The following is a 15,639-nucleotide window of genomic DNA, read 5'->3' on the forward strand; positions in this document are numbered from 1 at the left end:
CAGGTACAAACTTCCACCAGCAATGGCCACTTCTGGAGAGCAAAGGCAACATCAAACCATACCCCAGGCTGGAGAAGATGTGGAGAAAGAAGCCAAAAGCAGCAGGAAACTGGGGCCATTGGCTGACACAAGTCTTGTGAGCTGCTCAGACTTGTTGCTGCCTGCAGCAGCTTTTCTAATCTAACACAGAGGCAAAATTAATTTTAATATGTGTAGCTCCCAGGGCCCAGCTCCATAACAAAGAGACACATTGTGGTTTATTTAGCTTGGAATGTGCCTCATTAACAGCATCCCCTGGTGATTTTTCATCAGCTCTCTAAGCTAGCTGAACCATCCAATGACTCTTCAGCTTTAATGTGCAATTTACTGAAAATGCTGGGTATTTTTGCTCAAAGTTAGCACAGAGGTGGGATGTGACTTCCAAAAACACCAGGCCTCATCCCAAAGCACACAGTCATGGTTAAGGATTCTGCACTGCAAGAGATCACAGAATCCCAGAATGGTTTGGGTTGGAAGGGACCCTAAAGACCTTCTCATTCCATGCCCCTGCCACAGGCAGGGACACCTTTCACTGTCCCAGGTTTCTCCAAGTCCTGTCCAACCTGGCCTGGAACACTTCCAGGGATGGGACAGCCACAGCTTCTTTGGACAACCTGTGCCAGTGCCTCTCATTAAAGAGTTTTTTTCAAACATCCAATCTAAACCTACTGTCTTTCAGTTTAAATCTATTCCCCCTGGTTCTGTCTCTAACATGCCTTTGCAAAAAGTCTCTCCTCATCTTTCTTTAGCTTAGGGTTGGAATTGAATGGTCTTAGAGGTCCCTTCCAACCCAAACCACTCCATGATTCCATCCATGTCAACATATTTCCTGGGACACAAAGTTGAAGCTTCACTCCCTTCAATACCTTGAATTCTTTATCCTCACTTCTGCACTTGGTGATTACCTTGAAAGAATAGTTCTCTTTCTCCACCTCAGTCAGGTTGTTAATCACATGTCCTTTAAAGATCACCTCCACGTAGTACAAACCCTCCTGTGGTGAAGACCTAAGTGGAAGAAAATATGTAATATTATATATTTTTAAACAAATTGTGTTTTAGGAAATGCTAAATCCTTTACAGAGTCTCCATTCACAGCAAATCCACTGAGACATCCATAGAGCAAAGAAACTTTACATGTCAGCCCAAACTTCACACATATGAAGCTAAACTTCAAAAGAACAATTAAAAAGAAATGTGGAAGTGCAGCAAAAAAATCACAGTTAAGAGCAGAAGGTGACAGGGCTGCATTGGAATTCCAGCAAAATTACTGTTAATGCAAAACACATTCTCATTAGGCATGCACAGAAAATAATTGTTATTCATTAGTAAAAGAATGACCCAGGGCTCTCTGGATCTGCAAGGCATCTTGATCCTTGTCCATAAATTAATGCTGCATCCTTGTTTCACACAGTTTTCCAGCACAGCACCCAGCAGAATTAACTCTCAGCCAAATCATAGCAGCAAAATATGGAAGAGTCCAATAGGTCCTTCTTCAGACACCCCATCTTCCAGTCCAACAGCCTGTGTTAAAGCTGTGACAGGATAGAAAACAGGCAGCTCAAACTGCTCACCGGGTGCTTGGAACCATATTTTTTTCCTGTTCTGTTCATAACCCCTCTCTATCGCCTTGGACAGGTCAAGGACACCAAAAACTGGTAGAGTCTCCTCCAAGATTTCCTTGGGAGTTTTGCATCTGAGAGCTAGATGTGTACAAACCTTTGAAGGTCTGAGTTTGGACTGCCCAAGAAGCCTCACTGTGACCCTCATGCCTCAAGGTATCTTTGTGTTTCATGAAGTTAAAACAAAAATCAATCAGCCCTGGTTAGGAGGTGCTCAGCGAGGCCACAGCATGAGGATTTGTCAAGGAATTTTGAATGAGTTTGAGATAGGATTTCTGAATTATTTTAAATAATGTGATTTATTTTTCTTACGTTCTACATAAGCAAGAAAGGTGAGTTCAACTCACATCTTCACCACATGGCTCAGAAGGTCACAAGACCTCCAGTAACAAGACTTTATATATATGCCCTTTTAATAAAAATTTATTAACCCATAAAACACTATCAACAAGGATATTTATACTTTCAACCCAATCCTTAAATATCAACCCAATCCTTAAATATTTTGTCTTATAGACTCATACTACAGAGTAAGTTTTCTTAGTCAATCATGTTGTAACACACAAACCTACAGTACAATTCCCTAAAATTCTGAATGCTACTTTTACTTAGTGTATCTCTGTTTTAGACTATAAATCCACATTCTCACTTCTAATACATAAATTTGGAAGCCTTTTCCAAAGTTTCAGATTAAATCCTGTGTTTAATTCTAAATTTTGGCTTATAGGCCCAAAGTTGTGAGCATTCCCTGCATTTCAGATTCCAACACCACAGGAATTTTTTCAACTCCCAAACTTCCTGTGCAGACACTGAAGGAAAATGAGGATCCTGTTTGACAAAGGGCAAGGTCTCACCCACAGTGCAACTATGGATCTTACCTTGTTCTGCACCTTATGCTGGGCAAGTCCAAATACAGAGCAGAGACATCACACGGCAGCCTGGGCAGGTCTGGATGCACCAGGAACACCTCCAGCTGGGATGGACCAGCTGCAGAGACAGATTCTACCTGGTGGGATGTTGAGCCTAAGCAATAAAAGTCAATCAGAAGAGCTCTGTGATGTCGGAACCCAAAATGTCCCTCAGACATTTTTTGATGTTCCAAGTCCAAGTCAAAAGCATTTAAGATCCTAACAAGCAGCTAAAAGCAGCTGTAATTTTAAATTTAAGCCATAAAATAATTTGCCAACCTTACAAAAAAAAAAAAAAAATCACAAAAGCTTAAATATTATAGTAAAAATAGTCACAAAATAAAGAAAAAAAAATTAAGTGCTATACAGGGGGGTTTTAAATCCCATACAGGGGGGGTTTTAGTTTTATACATATAAGTTAAAAATTTTAAAATAAAAAAAAATTAAACCTATCCTATCCTCCCTCTTTCTTCTTCCTTACCTCCATATTCTTAATAATGTTAAAATTCACAAATTAATTTAAAATAAAAAACACTATTTAATATAAATAATAAGCATTAAAAAACTACAAACATTTAACACATAATATACCATATAAAAAGCTAACAACAACCCTGGGTGGGGAGAAAGAAAAAAAAAAAACAAAAACAAAAAAAGAACTAAAAGTATATATACCTTTACCTAAGTTACTAAACAAACCACAACAACCCAAAAAAAACAATCTTTTAAATAATTTACAATAAACAACCATAAAACCAACTAACAAAAAACTACTAAGCCTTTCCTTAAAAACACAAATTAAGAAAAAAAATTTACACCACACAAATTTACACCCCAATCTAAAAGTAAGCTAAAACACTGTGAGGACAGGATCACTTCCAGCCACACAATGAGCATTTTTGGAGGTACAACCCAGCTGCTCTAGGAAAAATGCTTAGAACCCTTGATCAGGCTTTTTAAAACCACATTTGTGTAATTTCATGTTGTGGTGGTTTAACCCCAGCTGTCAACTCAGCCCCACACAGCCACTCACTCACTTTCCCCCCAGGACATGGGGGAGAGGACTGGAAGAGTAAAAATCACATCCCCAAGTGCATTTTAACACATTTTTTAAATCCCCTTGGTGACTCTACCCCTGCACTGGGCAGCCTGTGCCAGATAATGACCATGCACAGCTGATTCAGAAACCAGCTCTCCTCATAATGAATAAATATTCATCACTGTAGAAAATCAGACCTAGCTTTGTACATTTGGTTTGGGGCCAAAATGGACATGACACATAACTTTCTGAAATTTTTATTCTGATCTTATGTTTATCATAAGAGTTTTAAAATGCTCCAACATCACAGGATATATGAAGAGGGCAGATTTTTAGCTTTTCTTCAATAAAAGGGCAGGAGCAGGGAAGAAATTTCTATTCCTACATCTGAAAAAATAAAGTTAACATTTTTACTTCTGTTGCTTAGAAATAAACCTTCAGCAGTAGCTTATAAAGTCATCATTTCAAGCTGATTTCATGCTATGAGTGCCATAGCCTGTGGCTCTGTGGGGTAGGGTTTGTCACTCCCACCACAAACCTGAGAAGGAAGCTGATTATCTGTTATTTTTACATCCTTAGAAGTGTTCAAGACCAGACTGGACAGGGCTTGGAGCAACCTGGGATAGTGGAAAATGTCCCTGCTCATGGCAGGGGGTGGAATAAGATGATTTTAAAGGTCTCTTTCAATCATTTCTATGATTTTATTTCAACACACACTTCCAAATAATTCAACGCTCACCATCCAGAGTGATGGTAATCCATGTTCCTCCAGCAATGCTGCCCTCATGGGGCTTGACAAGTGATCCTGAGGCTGTCCCTGCAAAACAAACCAGCTCCATCAGGCTGAAGGGAAAGGCAAATATCTACAAAACCTTATTAAGGATGAGACACAGTGACTTGAGAACTGCCTTCCTGTGATCCCACCCTTCATCCCATTTCTCCTTCTCAAGCTTCCAAATTAATCATGTTTCCCATCCTTTTCCCCCATCAGTGTCCCCCATTTACAGCTTCCCTCAGGGAGGTGTTGATGCCTTTAGGGCTTGGGGAACCAAGTTACAGCCTGAGCCTCCGTCATCCTCAAGAATTAAAGATAATAAACCTCATTTTTATTCCTTCATCTCTCAAAGAAATGTGTTTGCTGACTTCTGTGCACCATACCAAAATTAAGTCTACCTACAAAATATATCTTTTTCTGGCTCCCAGACAGCCTGTCCAGCTATTTCCTTCTGAAGTCCTTAGGAGAGACAGACAGGCCTGGAAAAGAGCTCCTGCTTCATGATGTTAATCACCTATAACCTGCTATGCCATGCCTTTCATAAAGGCACCAGATTCCTTAGATAATTTAGGATTTATTTTGAGTACCCTCATTCTCTGAAGCTGAGAGATTAACCAATATATGGCTTATTTTTATGCAGCCACTGACAAGAATTTTCCAGAAGTTATTTCATGGTGATACCCACTTTCCTGATTAACATTTTAGAAAATTTCCAATTTCTTAGCTATATTTGGATGCAATCTGATCAAATATCAGTATTGATTGCCAAAGCCAATATTGGAGACTTTTGTATCATGAACCCTTAATATCAACATGCAAAGAGATGTAATTAATATCAAGTAAACAAAAAACAATAGGTATGATATGAAATCAGGTAGAACACAGAGAATTAAAAATTAATCCAGAAATCTCCTATATGGCTATGGAAATAATGCCATGGAAAACAAATAATAGGGTGGATAATGTCCAGTGAGCTACAGTCAATATCCCGTTGTTTTCAACACCTTTTAGAGGTTCCTCTCCACTACTCACAGGCAGTCTATGTCCATTCCCCACTGGATTTTGCAGATTTGGGTGGAGGTAACACCTCTCCATCACCCACCTGCCAAGAATATCAGCCTAGCACTCAGCAGGAATGTTCTCCAAAGGTTCATCTTGAACACTGGATGAGGAATTCACAAGAGTCTCGTTCCAGGACCTTCCCTTTAACTTAAAAAAAAAAAAAAAAAAAAAAAAAAAAAAAAATCTGTATTCTTTCTTCTCACTGCAAATCTGTGGGAGCAATAGCTGTGAACTCTTCTAATAATTTAAGAATATAAACATTTGAGTACTTGCAGACCAGGTCTAACTTGCTGTCATAGCCAGAGATATCAGACATTTCCATTATAAAGTCCATGTCAGGAACTGTTCTGACATCTAAAGACAGACTGTCAACTTCTCCTGCCTTCACCCTCTGTATGGAAAAAGCATGGGTGCATTAATTTAGCCACATTTTTAAATCATAAAATGGTTTTGGTTCAACAATGACCCAGTTCCAACCCCCTGCCATGGGCACAGACACCTTCCATCAGACCACATTGCTCCAAGCCCCATCCAACCTGGTTTCTAACTTATGGACCCACAAGACCTACTGAAACCACTTTGTATTTCTTGCACTTTTTAACACACTGCAAGGGGTAGAGTCCAGCACCCTGGTGCAAGTGAATGCTGGGAAGAATGCAGGTGAAGAAAATATAATTTGGATTTGATTTTGTTATTCTTTTCAGGAATCTTTCTGGTTTTACTTACCTTATTTAATTTGTTCTTCCTCCATTCCTCTGATGAGTGAAGTGCAGGGGCTCTGATACCAGCACAACAGCTCCATCCTTTTGGCACCAGCTCTGTCACAGGTTTCAGGCTGGGGTTGTGTCAGACTCTGCCCAGTGCTGAAACCCCCCAGACAAGCTTCCCAAAAGGCTCAAATCCCGTCACAGACAGCTCAGAGCTGTCCACTGAGGGTGCTTAATTATTAACTTAAGCTACTTGCTGCTATTAACTGTTTTGTTCCAAGACTTTAATAACCATAACAAAAATAAACTCGGATTGTTCTTCCACTGGTATATGTTTAGGTCCTCCAATAGGAGGACAATTAATCAATTTTGTCCTCTTTTTTTCCCCTCCTACATGATGGAAAAACTGTTTCTTGATATGCTGATATTCAATCTGAGACAGACTTTTACAGCAAGTGGACTTCAAGGTTCCCTTACATATTATTAATTCAATTTTTCCATGGTATTCCAAACAGCATCTGCTGGGAATTCTGCCCAAAGAGTGTTTAGATCCCTTATCACTCCTCAAGTAGCTTTAACCCTGCAGGCCTTTTTGCCTGTGGAAAAGAGGGCGGTGGACTTTCACAGTGTTTTCATTCGTGCCCTGGAGAGCCTTGGCTCCTGAGAAGATGCAATCCAGCCTCCCTCAGACACTGAACAGCATTTCTACTCCCACCTCTGCCCTCCTCTCTTTGAAGCCCAGATGGATTTTGATGGAGTCCCTCAATGGTCTGCTGAGCCTCTGCCTGGTATGGAAACCTTCATGGAAGTTTCCACTGAAATTTGCAGGAAGTTCCCAGCATAAGTGAGGTTTAATGAGTTACCACACACCAAACAGCAGCAGAATGTGCTCATGCTCTCACCTCAGCCCCAAGGGGAGGTGGAACAGGCTTGCTCAGCCTCAATTCAGAGACCCAGTGGCACAAAGTCACGGGCAATCAACCCTCAGGGGAGCTCTGGAGCTCTGCCCAGCAGTGGAACCAGTCGTGCTTGGTTTATTCTTAGGCCAAGCCCCAGTGTCTCAGCCACAAACAGCAATGATTACAGGAACCCCGTGTGAGTTAACCCCATCAGTCATCTATACTCAGTTTACTTATTAGCAGAATTACACTGGAAATGTGGTCAGAAGGAAGAGTAAACTCCAGGGAATTCTCAAACAAAAAAATATTGCTAAAGAAGAGGTTGTTCAAGATTAAAATTTGAACCCAGCAGACAGAAAGAGGTGCTGGTACAGGGTCCACTCACAGCCCCAAATAAAGGGATGGACCAGGGACAAGGTCCCTTCAGGAAACTCCCTCAGAAACAAGAGGAGACAGGGCAGGGTGCTCAGCTACAACACAAGCTCATGATCCAGACAAAAGGCAGGACCAGAGCAGGGATTACAGAGCAGTATTTCTACAGCACAGCTCAGGGAGGGGGCACAGGGCCACAGATGAGGTTAAATCGTGCTCTTGAACCATGGCCAGGCTGGGGAGGGTGGTCCCAGGTGAGGCTGATCAGGGCCATTGTGGTTTATTGCTGCTCCCAACACACTCAAACTCTGTCACTCAAACTATGACCTAGTCAGCAAAAAAAAGATCAGTATTAGTATCCATAACACTTTGTAATCCAGTCCTAAGGAAATGTTTTATCCAGGAAATCTCAACCAAATGTCCAAGGTTTACAGATCAAAAGGATTTGGCCAGGCTGAGGAGTTTATTCTATGCAGAAGGTCACAGATTAAGTAAAACAATGCACAGGGAGCCCTACCCATGAAGGAGCTGGAATGTAAAAGGAAAGAGGGAAAGGGCAAGTCCAGAGAAGGGCACCAAGATGATTGAAAGGATGGAGCAACTCTCCTGCAAGAAAAGGCTGAGATAATTGGGAGTATTTCGCTTGAAACGGGAAGGTTTGGGTGTGACCTAATTGCACCCACCCTGTATCTGCAGGGAGCCTACAAGAAAGATGGACAGAAACAATTTACAAGAGCCTGGAGGGACAAGAGGGAAAGATTCCCACTGCCAGAGGGCAGGGTTAGGTGGGATATTGGGAAGAAGATTTGTCTGTGAGGGTGATGAGGCCCTGGCACAGGTTGCCCAGAGAAGCTGTGGCTGCCCCTGGATCCCTGGAAATGTTCCAGACCAGGTTGGACAGGGCTTGGAGCACCCTGGGATAGTGGAAGGTGTCCCTGCCCATGGCAGGGGGCTGGAGCTGGATGAGCTTTAAGGTTCCTTCCAACACAAACCTTTCTATGATTCCATAATTTTATGAAAAACACTGTCACTACTAACCAGAAGCCCAGGCCTAGAATTCAGATCAGGAGAGGAAGAGCAGAGTCACACAGGAGCCTTTCCTGTGGGAAATACTTTGAAACCATGGTCTGATGCCTGTTTTTAGGGACATTATCCACTAAAGAGAAAATCAGCACATTTTGATGAACAAGTGCACATTTATAGATATGTGCAAGACACTTTTTTCCTAATTCTGCTCAAAAACTTCACCCCTGGTTTTGTTTGCTTGGAGTTGCTCATTTAAGGGTTTAGATTTTGAGTAAATAAATTGAAATATCCCTATGGACAGACTCAGCATCCAGAATTTGAGTGATTCCTGCAGTGATGCAGAAAGGAGGCAGAGCCAAGCAGGAGGGGCGAGCAGTGGCTTTTTGTCACTAGATGGAAGCATGGAGCCGTCAAAAACCTGTCTGACACTTGAAATACAACCCACGAGTGGCCAGGCTGCCACTGCTCTGCCTGGCACAGGTCCAGGAGTGTTCTGTGTTAGTTCCCTGTACTGGAGGAAAAGCCCTGGTTCAAGCAGGCAGCACAGGAAAAGGAGATGTGGGATCTACTCCCAGCTCTTGCACTCGCATGACAGGGATGACACTGCCCATGAGGCCTTTCTCAGGGGCAGCAGCATGGAAAGGTTCCCTTTCCCCAGGACTTGGAGCATTTCTGGGATGGAAGAGCCTTGCAGGAGCCAAATGAGGGGTCCCCTCATGCTCCCCCTCCATCTGACAGCGGCCACCTCGCCACAGGCCCGTGGCAGTTGTTGGACACCGCATGGCACCTCCCAGGGAACAGCTGAGGGGAGGATCATGTGGGATAAAGGAGAGGTTTAACAATTTTGTCTGCAACCGCTGCAATCCTCTCCTCCCTCCCAGCCCTGCTGATGCATCCAAATCACCCCACATCACCACCCCACATCAAGGGCAGCAGCCTTCCCTGCCTCCTGCTTCCCAAAGTCAGGCCCTGGCTCCAGGAAATGAGGTGGGAATGCGCAATTCCTGCACCTACCCCTGTAAAGAGAGGAAAACTCATCCCAGGGGAAAACCAGACTAATGGAGCTCATGCTTGGAGCATAAAATGATAGAATCATAAGATCACAGATGGTTTGGGTTGGAAGGGACCAAAAAGCTCACTGATTCCAGCCCCCTGTCCTGGGCAGGGGTGTCTCTCCCTAGATCAGGTTTCTAGGGCACTGATGCCACTTAGTGGGCAGCAGCTTTGTGTTTATCTTGGAATTATCTTTGGACAAACAGCTTCCCCTCCAATGCAGGGTGTGCCGTGCTGGACACACATAAGTAAACCAGCTTGAAACTTCTTGAACTTAGTGACCATGTCCAGACAAAGGGCTATGATCCCTGCTTTCCAGACATGGGAAGGGATCTCTGCTTTCCAGCTTGGCATTATCATAGGATCATGGAATGGTCCAGGTTGGAAGGGACCCTACAGCTCATCTCATTCTACCACTTGCCATGGGCAGGGACACCTTCCACTATCCCAGATTTCTCCAAACCCTGCCCAGTCTGGCTTTGGACGCTTCCACGGATCCAGGGGCAGCCTCATCTTCTCTGGGCAACCTGTGCCAGGGCCTCACCATCCTTGAAGGAAAGAATTCCCTTCTCATATCTAATTTAAATCTACCATCTTTCAGTGTGAAATTATAATCCCTCTCCTGCAAGGCTGGGTTACCAGTAGCCTTGAAGTGTTCCACTGGCTGTGCTTGCTCCGTTCTGAGTTCTTACAGCTGCTCTTTCTTTCTATTAATACTTCACTTTTCCTGTATTGACACCATCTTCCTAGCAACCAAGGTCACAGAGAAGGTGTTAAGAAGCTGGGATGATTAATAATAAATCCTGGGGTTTGATGTCTTTTTTTCTGAAGAGGCTCGTTAGACACCAGCAGGCAGGGTGCTGAGCAGGGATTTCCAAAGGAACCTAGGGGATTTGGAAAACCTTCTCTGATCAAATTTCCCTTTGAATCCCAGTCTTCCTCCTGCTGGCCCTCAGAATCCAGCTGGGTGAGGCTACTGTCCCTGGGGAGGTGAGCTGAGGCAGGGCAGTGGTGCTTAGCAGGGATCTGAGTACTAGAAAGCCAATACAGCTTGTTCATGATCATTCCCAAATCAGAAGAAAGAGCCCCTGGACAAGAATCCTAGAATCACAGAATAATTTGGGTTGAAAGGGATTCTAAAAATAACCTAGATCCAGCCCTCTACCATGACTACCATGAGCAGGGACACCTTCCACAATCCCAGATTGCTCCAAGTCCTATCCAGCCTGACCTTGAACACTTCCAGGGATAGGGAATTGACAATATCTCCTGGTAGGGGCAGCATTCAGGCATCTTCTCCTTTTTTTACCATTCCTTTACAAAGGAAAAGAAAAGCATTTTCTTCCTTGGAAATCTTAATGCTCACATTATTAGGTTGGGGTTTTTTTGAGATCTTAAAACCTTTCTTTATTATTGCTTCTACTTACATTTGTGGCCTGTAAATGAACTGCCTGGCTTGCCTGGCCCATTTTTCTACCCAATTTTTAAGGGATTCAACTCTTTCCTTGGAGAGGAAAAATGCTAGTGCTTCTAGGAACCTTCCAAATCTTTACAAGGTCAGTTTTCAGCAGGATAAAACTCTGTTGAGCTTTCTCCCATAGCTACTATTACTGCATTTTAAGCAGGCACTGAACTTCTTTAAATTCTAAATTTATTGCCGGTGCAGCTGCTTTAATGACAGGTTTGAGGCTTCTTTGGTTTCAAGGTTGGGTGTGTTTGTGCTCACATCTCCCGTGGGTCACAGAGGGGATGTGGGGTCCCCCCAGCCCCTTGCCCTGGCAGATGATGGAGCCTGGGGATGCACAAGGCAACTGGGCCAGGAGGAACCAGCATCTTGCAGGGGATTTGTCTGTTCAGCTTTGCTCTTCTCCCAGCCATGTAGAGGATGCTCCCCTGCTCCCCTGGGGTCTGCAGATCACATGTGATTGCCAGGGAAAGCCAAGGTCAAGGCTGGCTCCCAGACCCATCATAGAATCATTAAGATTGGAAAAGACATCCAAGATCATCAAGTCCAACCTTTGATCAAATATTCCTGTGCCCACTCAGCCATGTCATAAAGTGTCACATCTGCTCATTTTTTGAACACTTCCAGGGATGGTAACTCCACCAGTTCCCTGGGCAACCACTCTTTCAGTGAAGAAATTTTCCTTGATATCCCACCTGGCACCAGTTAAGATCACTTCTCCTTGTCCTATCACTTGATATGTGGGAGAAAAGCCCAAACCCAAACTGGCTACACCCTCCTTTCAGGTATAGAGAGCAAAAACGTTCCCCTGAGCCACCTTTTCTCCAGTCTAAACACCCCCAGCACCTGACAGGTACAGAAATCCTCCTAAGGCAAAATCACAGTCACAAAGGAGAAAAAAAGCAACTTCAAATAAAGCACTGTGAAAAACATCCTGGTGTTGAGGTTCTTCCCAGGGATTTTCCTCTGCTGGGCTGCTCACTCAAACCAAGACACAGACACATCCTCACTTCCCATTGATGTGATGGACCATCACTCCTCCAGTCTCTGTGTTACAGGGCTTTTTGGCACCCAAAAAATGCTCCAGCTCTGTTGTTCTGAGCTCTCTGGAGACACAGAGTACCAGGGAGTATCCAACCCTAAAGCAGCTTTCAGTTTAAACAGGAGCAAAGAGACACAATCCCAAGTGTCTGCAGGAAAAGATGCCCACTGCAGGTTTTGCAAAGTAGGTGACAGCAGCCCCAAAGGAAAGCTGCACAGGCTGCACCCTGGCAAGAAGGACAAAACAATTCTGCTGTCCTTTGGACAGAAGAAATCTCTCGGGGAAGTCTTGCCAGGCGCTGCTGTGGAGTGAACCTCGGCATTTGCTTAAGCAAACAGCTGGTGGAGGATTGGGTTTCGGAATCAAACTGCAACCCAGCACCTACTGAGCTTCATCCATCATTAGTCTTTCATTAGGAAACTTGTTCTTGGCCTGCTCCCCAGTTCTCAGAGAAGTGATTCAGGCAAATGCCAGCCCCGCTGTGTCCTGCTGCTTCTCTCCTTCTACCTCTGTAGCAAATGCCCACTTTCTTCTCACTTAAAAAGGGAATTCCTTCCCTTCCAGGAGTTTTCACTGTGAATGCTGCCACTGCCCCATCCCCTCCATCCATCCCTGCTCCCCATGTCTAAGCAGGAGGAACAGGTGGGACAGCTGACCCTGGTGAATGAAAGGAGAGCACAGTTTGGCTCCCCTCACCCCTTTTTCACAGCCTGTCCCTGCTGTCAGTGATCCCCCAGCCCCCAGGGACGGGGGATTTGTGTGTATTAGTCACATGAAAGGAAAGACCCTGCAGCAGGCTGCTCCCGGGCTTTGCTTCACCTCCAGCAGAGGGGATGGCTTGCCACTGTATTCCTCAGGGCTGGACTCAAATGACACTTCTTTTTTTTCTTTTTTTTCTTTTTTTTTTTTTTTTTTTTTCCTTTTTTTAACCAATTGGCTTCTATGTAAGATGTGCCACAGCCATGATTAAAAAAAAAAAAAAAAAAAAAAAAAAAAGGAAAGAAAAAAGTGAAAAAGAACAACTTACAATGATCCCAGCTGTGCAGAGAGATGTGTAAAGCCAGACACTGGATATAAGATATTTTTCCATTGTCAAATCCCTGGGGTGGGATTTGGTCTCATTGGCTGGGTATGGAGCTCCTCAGCCTCATACCACACAGAGGGCTCAAGCAGAGCATGGATGGCCTCTCTCTGCCCAAACTCTCTTAGTCTGGTGTCACACACAGCAGACTCCCAGGTGGACCCTGCTAAGGTGGACTCACTGCTCAGGAAGTCATGTCCCAGGGATATTATCCTCTCAGGAGTAAAAACCAGAAGGTCACGGAAATCAGACAGATGAACACCAAACCTGTCACTCCAGGAGAAAGCAATCAGAGACTCACAGAATGGTTTGGGTTGGAAGGGACCTTAAAGCTCACTTAGTCCCAAACCCCTTGCCACAGGCAGCACCAGTTTGAGATAAATGTGCTGACTTCGTATCACTTTTCTCCTTAGCGAAAGTTTCAGGGTTGTTGGGAACCTCAGATAGGTTGAGCACTGCCCAGCACATCTTCTATTTATTATTAGTGCTGTGAGTCTGAATTTATTTTTTCACTCAAAACAAATTCTTTTACATTTCCCTCTCTTTTTTTGCTTACCTTCGTTGCCTGAATCCAGCAAAAAGTCACTTCCCACCCAGTCTTCAAAAAACCACTTGAGTCGAACCACAGCAAGGTTTTTTTCACCCCAGCTTTTCAGTACTGCCAGTGATCTGAATAACTGGTTATTCCCACATCTCTAATTGAGATATCCTTGTGCCTGCTGCTGCACAGACCCATTGACCCAGCAATGAAAAGAAAAACAGAAGTAGAGAGAAAAAGAGTCAATGGGTGGGATGAGGAAGGAACCCTTGATCACAGCCTGCTCAATACATTTTAAGTCTAAATTAATGCTTTAATTCAGACTGGGTTTGCACACATTAAAATGTGAATTGAATGAATATTCAACCCCCAAACCCAAGACGATTCCCTTATTTAAGGGCAGGAGGCCTGTTCAGTCCAGCCAGATGCATTTCACAGTCATTTCCAGCACCGTGTGTGCAGGGGGGAGGGCCATTAAAAATAAAAGTGCCAGTGTTCCAAATGCCAGCTCTGTACCCACCTGTTCCTCTTTGAGCCCAAACGTGGCAACCTCTGACCCCGCTGTGGGTCTGAGGCACTTGGGAGGCTGCACCTCCCAGCCCCAGCCCCGTTCCCCACGGCAGCTGTGTAAACCTCCAGGGCAACAGCTGGGCACGAGAGATGATGTGATGCCTCCAGCTCCTGGGTGGAGGGACAGCAAAGGGCATCTGCAAGGGCTTCAAATCACTGACCTGGCAGTGGGGACTCCATTTATTTAAGTCACACAAAGTTTGGCACTGTCCCCATCTGAACCCCCCTGCCCATAAATCCAGCTCAATTAGTGCTGGAGGGTTCTCACTGCAAGGTGTTAATTTGGTAATTGCCTGCCCTGGGGGACTGCAGGATGGGATTTTGGGTTCAGGGTCTGCTCAGCTCTGCTGTGACCTCAAGGGCGTCCTGAAGAACTCTTGCTTTGTTGTAGCTGCAAGGATGGGGAGGGAGGAGAGGAAAGTGGTGAACAAACTCTTCTCATCAGTGCTGGATGAAGCCTTGAAGTTACCTGGAAACTGCAGGAAGGATTTTTCCATCCTATGGCAGCCAGGGACAATAAGTTTCACATCCTGACTTCAGAAAGACAAATCTGCACTGGGTGATGCATCCAGCGTGTGGATATCTGCAGGCTGTTTTCCAAAAGCCTGACATGGAATTGGACCTTGAGGAGATCTTCCTTAAGCTGCTTAATTGTGAAAACACCAGTGGGATGAGATTGAAACTCTACCCTAAGGCATCCCATTTTTTTTATCCTGTCTAAATACACGTCAGAACTCAACAATCTTTCTTCAGGATCTTCTCTTCTGCCTTGAAGGCAGATGGAATTGTCGAAGGATCATAGAATGGTTGAAGATGGAAGTAACCTTAAAGTTCATCTACTTTTAATCCCCCTGCCATGGAAATAGACCCTTATATGTAGGAGAAGGCAGGAATTTTGTTCCTATTCTAACACAAATAAATTAGGAAAGCCACAAGCTGGAACATCATAGCTGAGACTGGGTGTCCTTAAAAGATGGAACTGCCTGGAAGAGAGGTTCACTTGCCAGCTCTGTTCCATGCTTAGTGGGCTCAGGGAAATTCATTTCTTATCTATAATAATGATAACAGCAGGAGTAACATGAGATCAATGACATGCTGGACCCTCAGACAATGAATTTGAAAAGATAATAAATAAATAATTTCAATATATAAATAAACTGAACAACAGCCATTTTAGAGAATGCAAAGGTTCAGGAGACATTTTTACAAGATTTGTTGAATATTGGGTGCAATCCAGGCTAATTCTCACTCTTTTACTTGAGATGGTTGTGTTCTCTTATTCTTGCTGTCCCCAGTTATGGCTGGAATGAAACTCCGAGGGATTGGACTGATGGTAGCTGTTGCCTTTCTCTGTATCAGTCCAAGGCTGAAGAGGCTGACAACCTGGCCCTCCCATCACCTAACCCAGAAAATACACCCACAATCCAGCACAGACTTCAAGGCT

At 44.1% G+C, this 15,639-nt stretch overlaps 1 protein-coding gene across 1 annotated transcript in view; it reads right to left on the minus strand.

Annotated features, from left to right (window-relative positions):
* The window catches only part of PKHD1 (PKHD1 ciliary IPT domain containing fibrocystin/polyductin), a 232,400-nt gene extending 226,866 nt beyond the window's left edge, over positions 1-5,534 (minus strand). The window contains exons 1-4 of the mRNA XM_077781772.1: positions 5,483-5,534; positions 4,345-4,422; positions 2,537-2,681; positions 945-1,044 (exon numbers count right to left, since the gene is read on the minus strand). Coding sequence (XP_077637898.1) covers positions 945-1,044; positions 2,537-2,681; positions 4,345-4,422; positions 5,483-5,534 — 375 coding nt within the window. The remainder of the gene's footprint in view (positions 1-944; positions 1,045-2,536; positions 2,682-4,344; positions 4,423-5,482) is intronic.
* Positions 5,535-15,639: the final 10,105 nt, after the last annotated feature.

This window comes from Lonchura striata, chromosome 3 (genome assembly GCF_046129695.1).
Source record: "Lonchura striata isolate bLonStr1 chromosome 3, bLonStr1.mat, whole genome shotgun sequence".
In the NCBI taxonomy this organism is placed as follows: domain Eukaryota; kingdom Metazoa; phylum Chordata; class Aves; order Passeriformes; family Estrildidae; genus Lonchura; species Lonchura striata.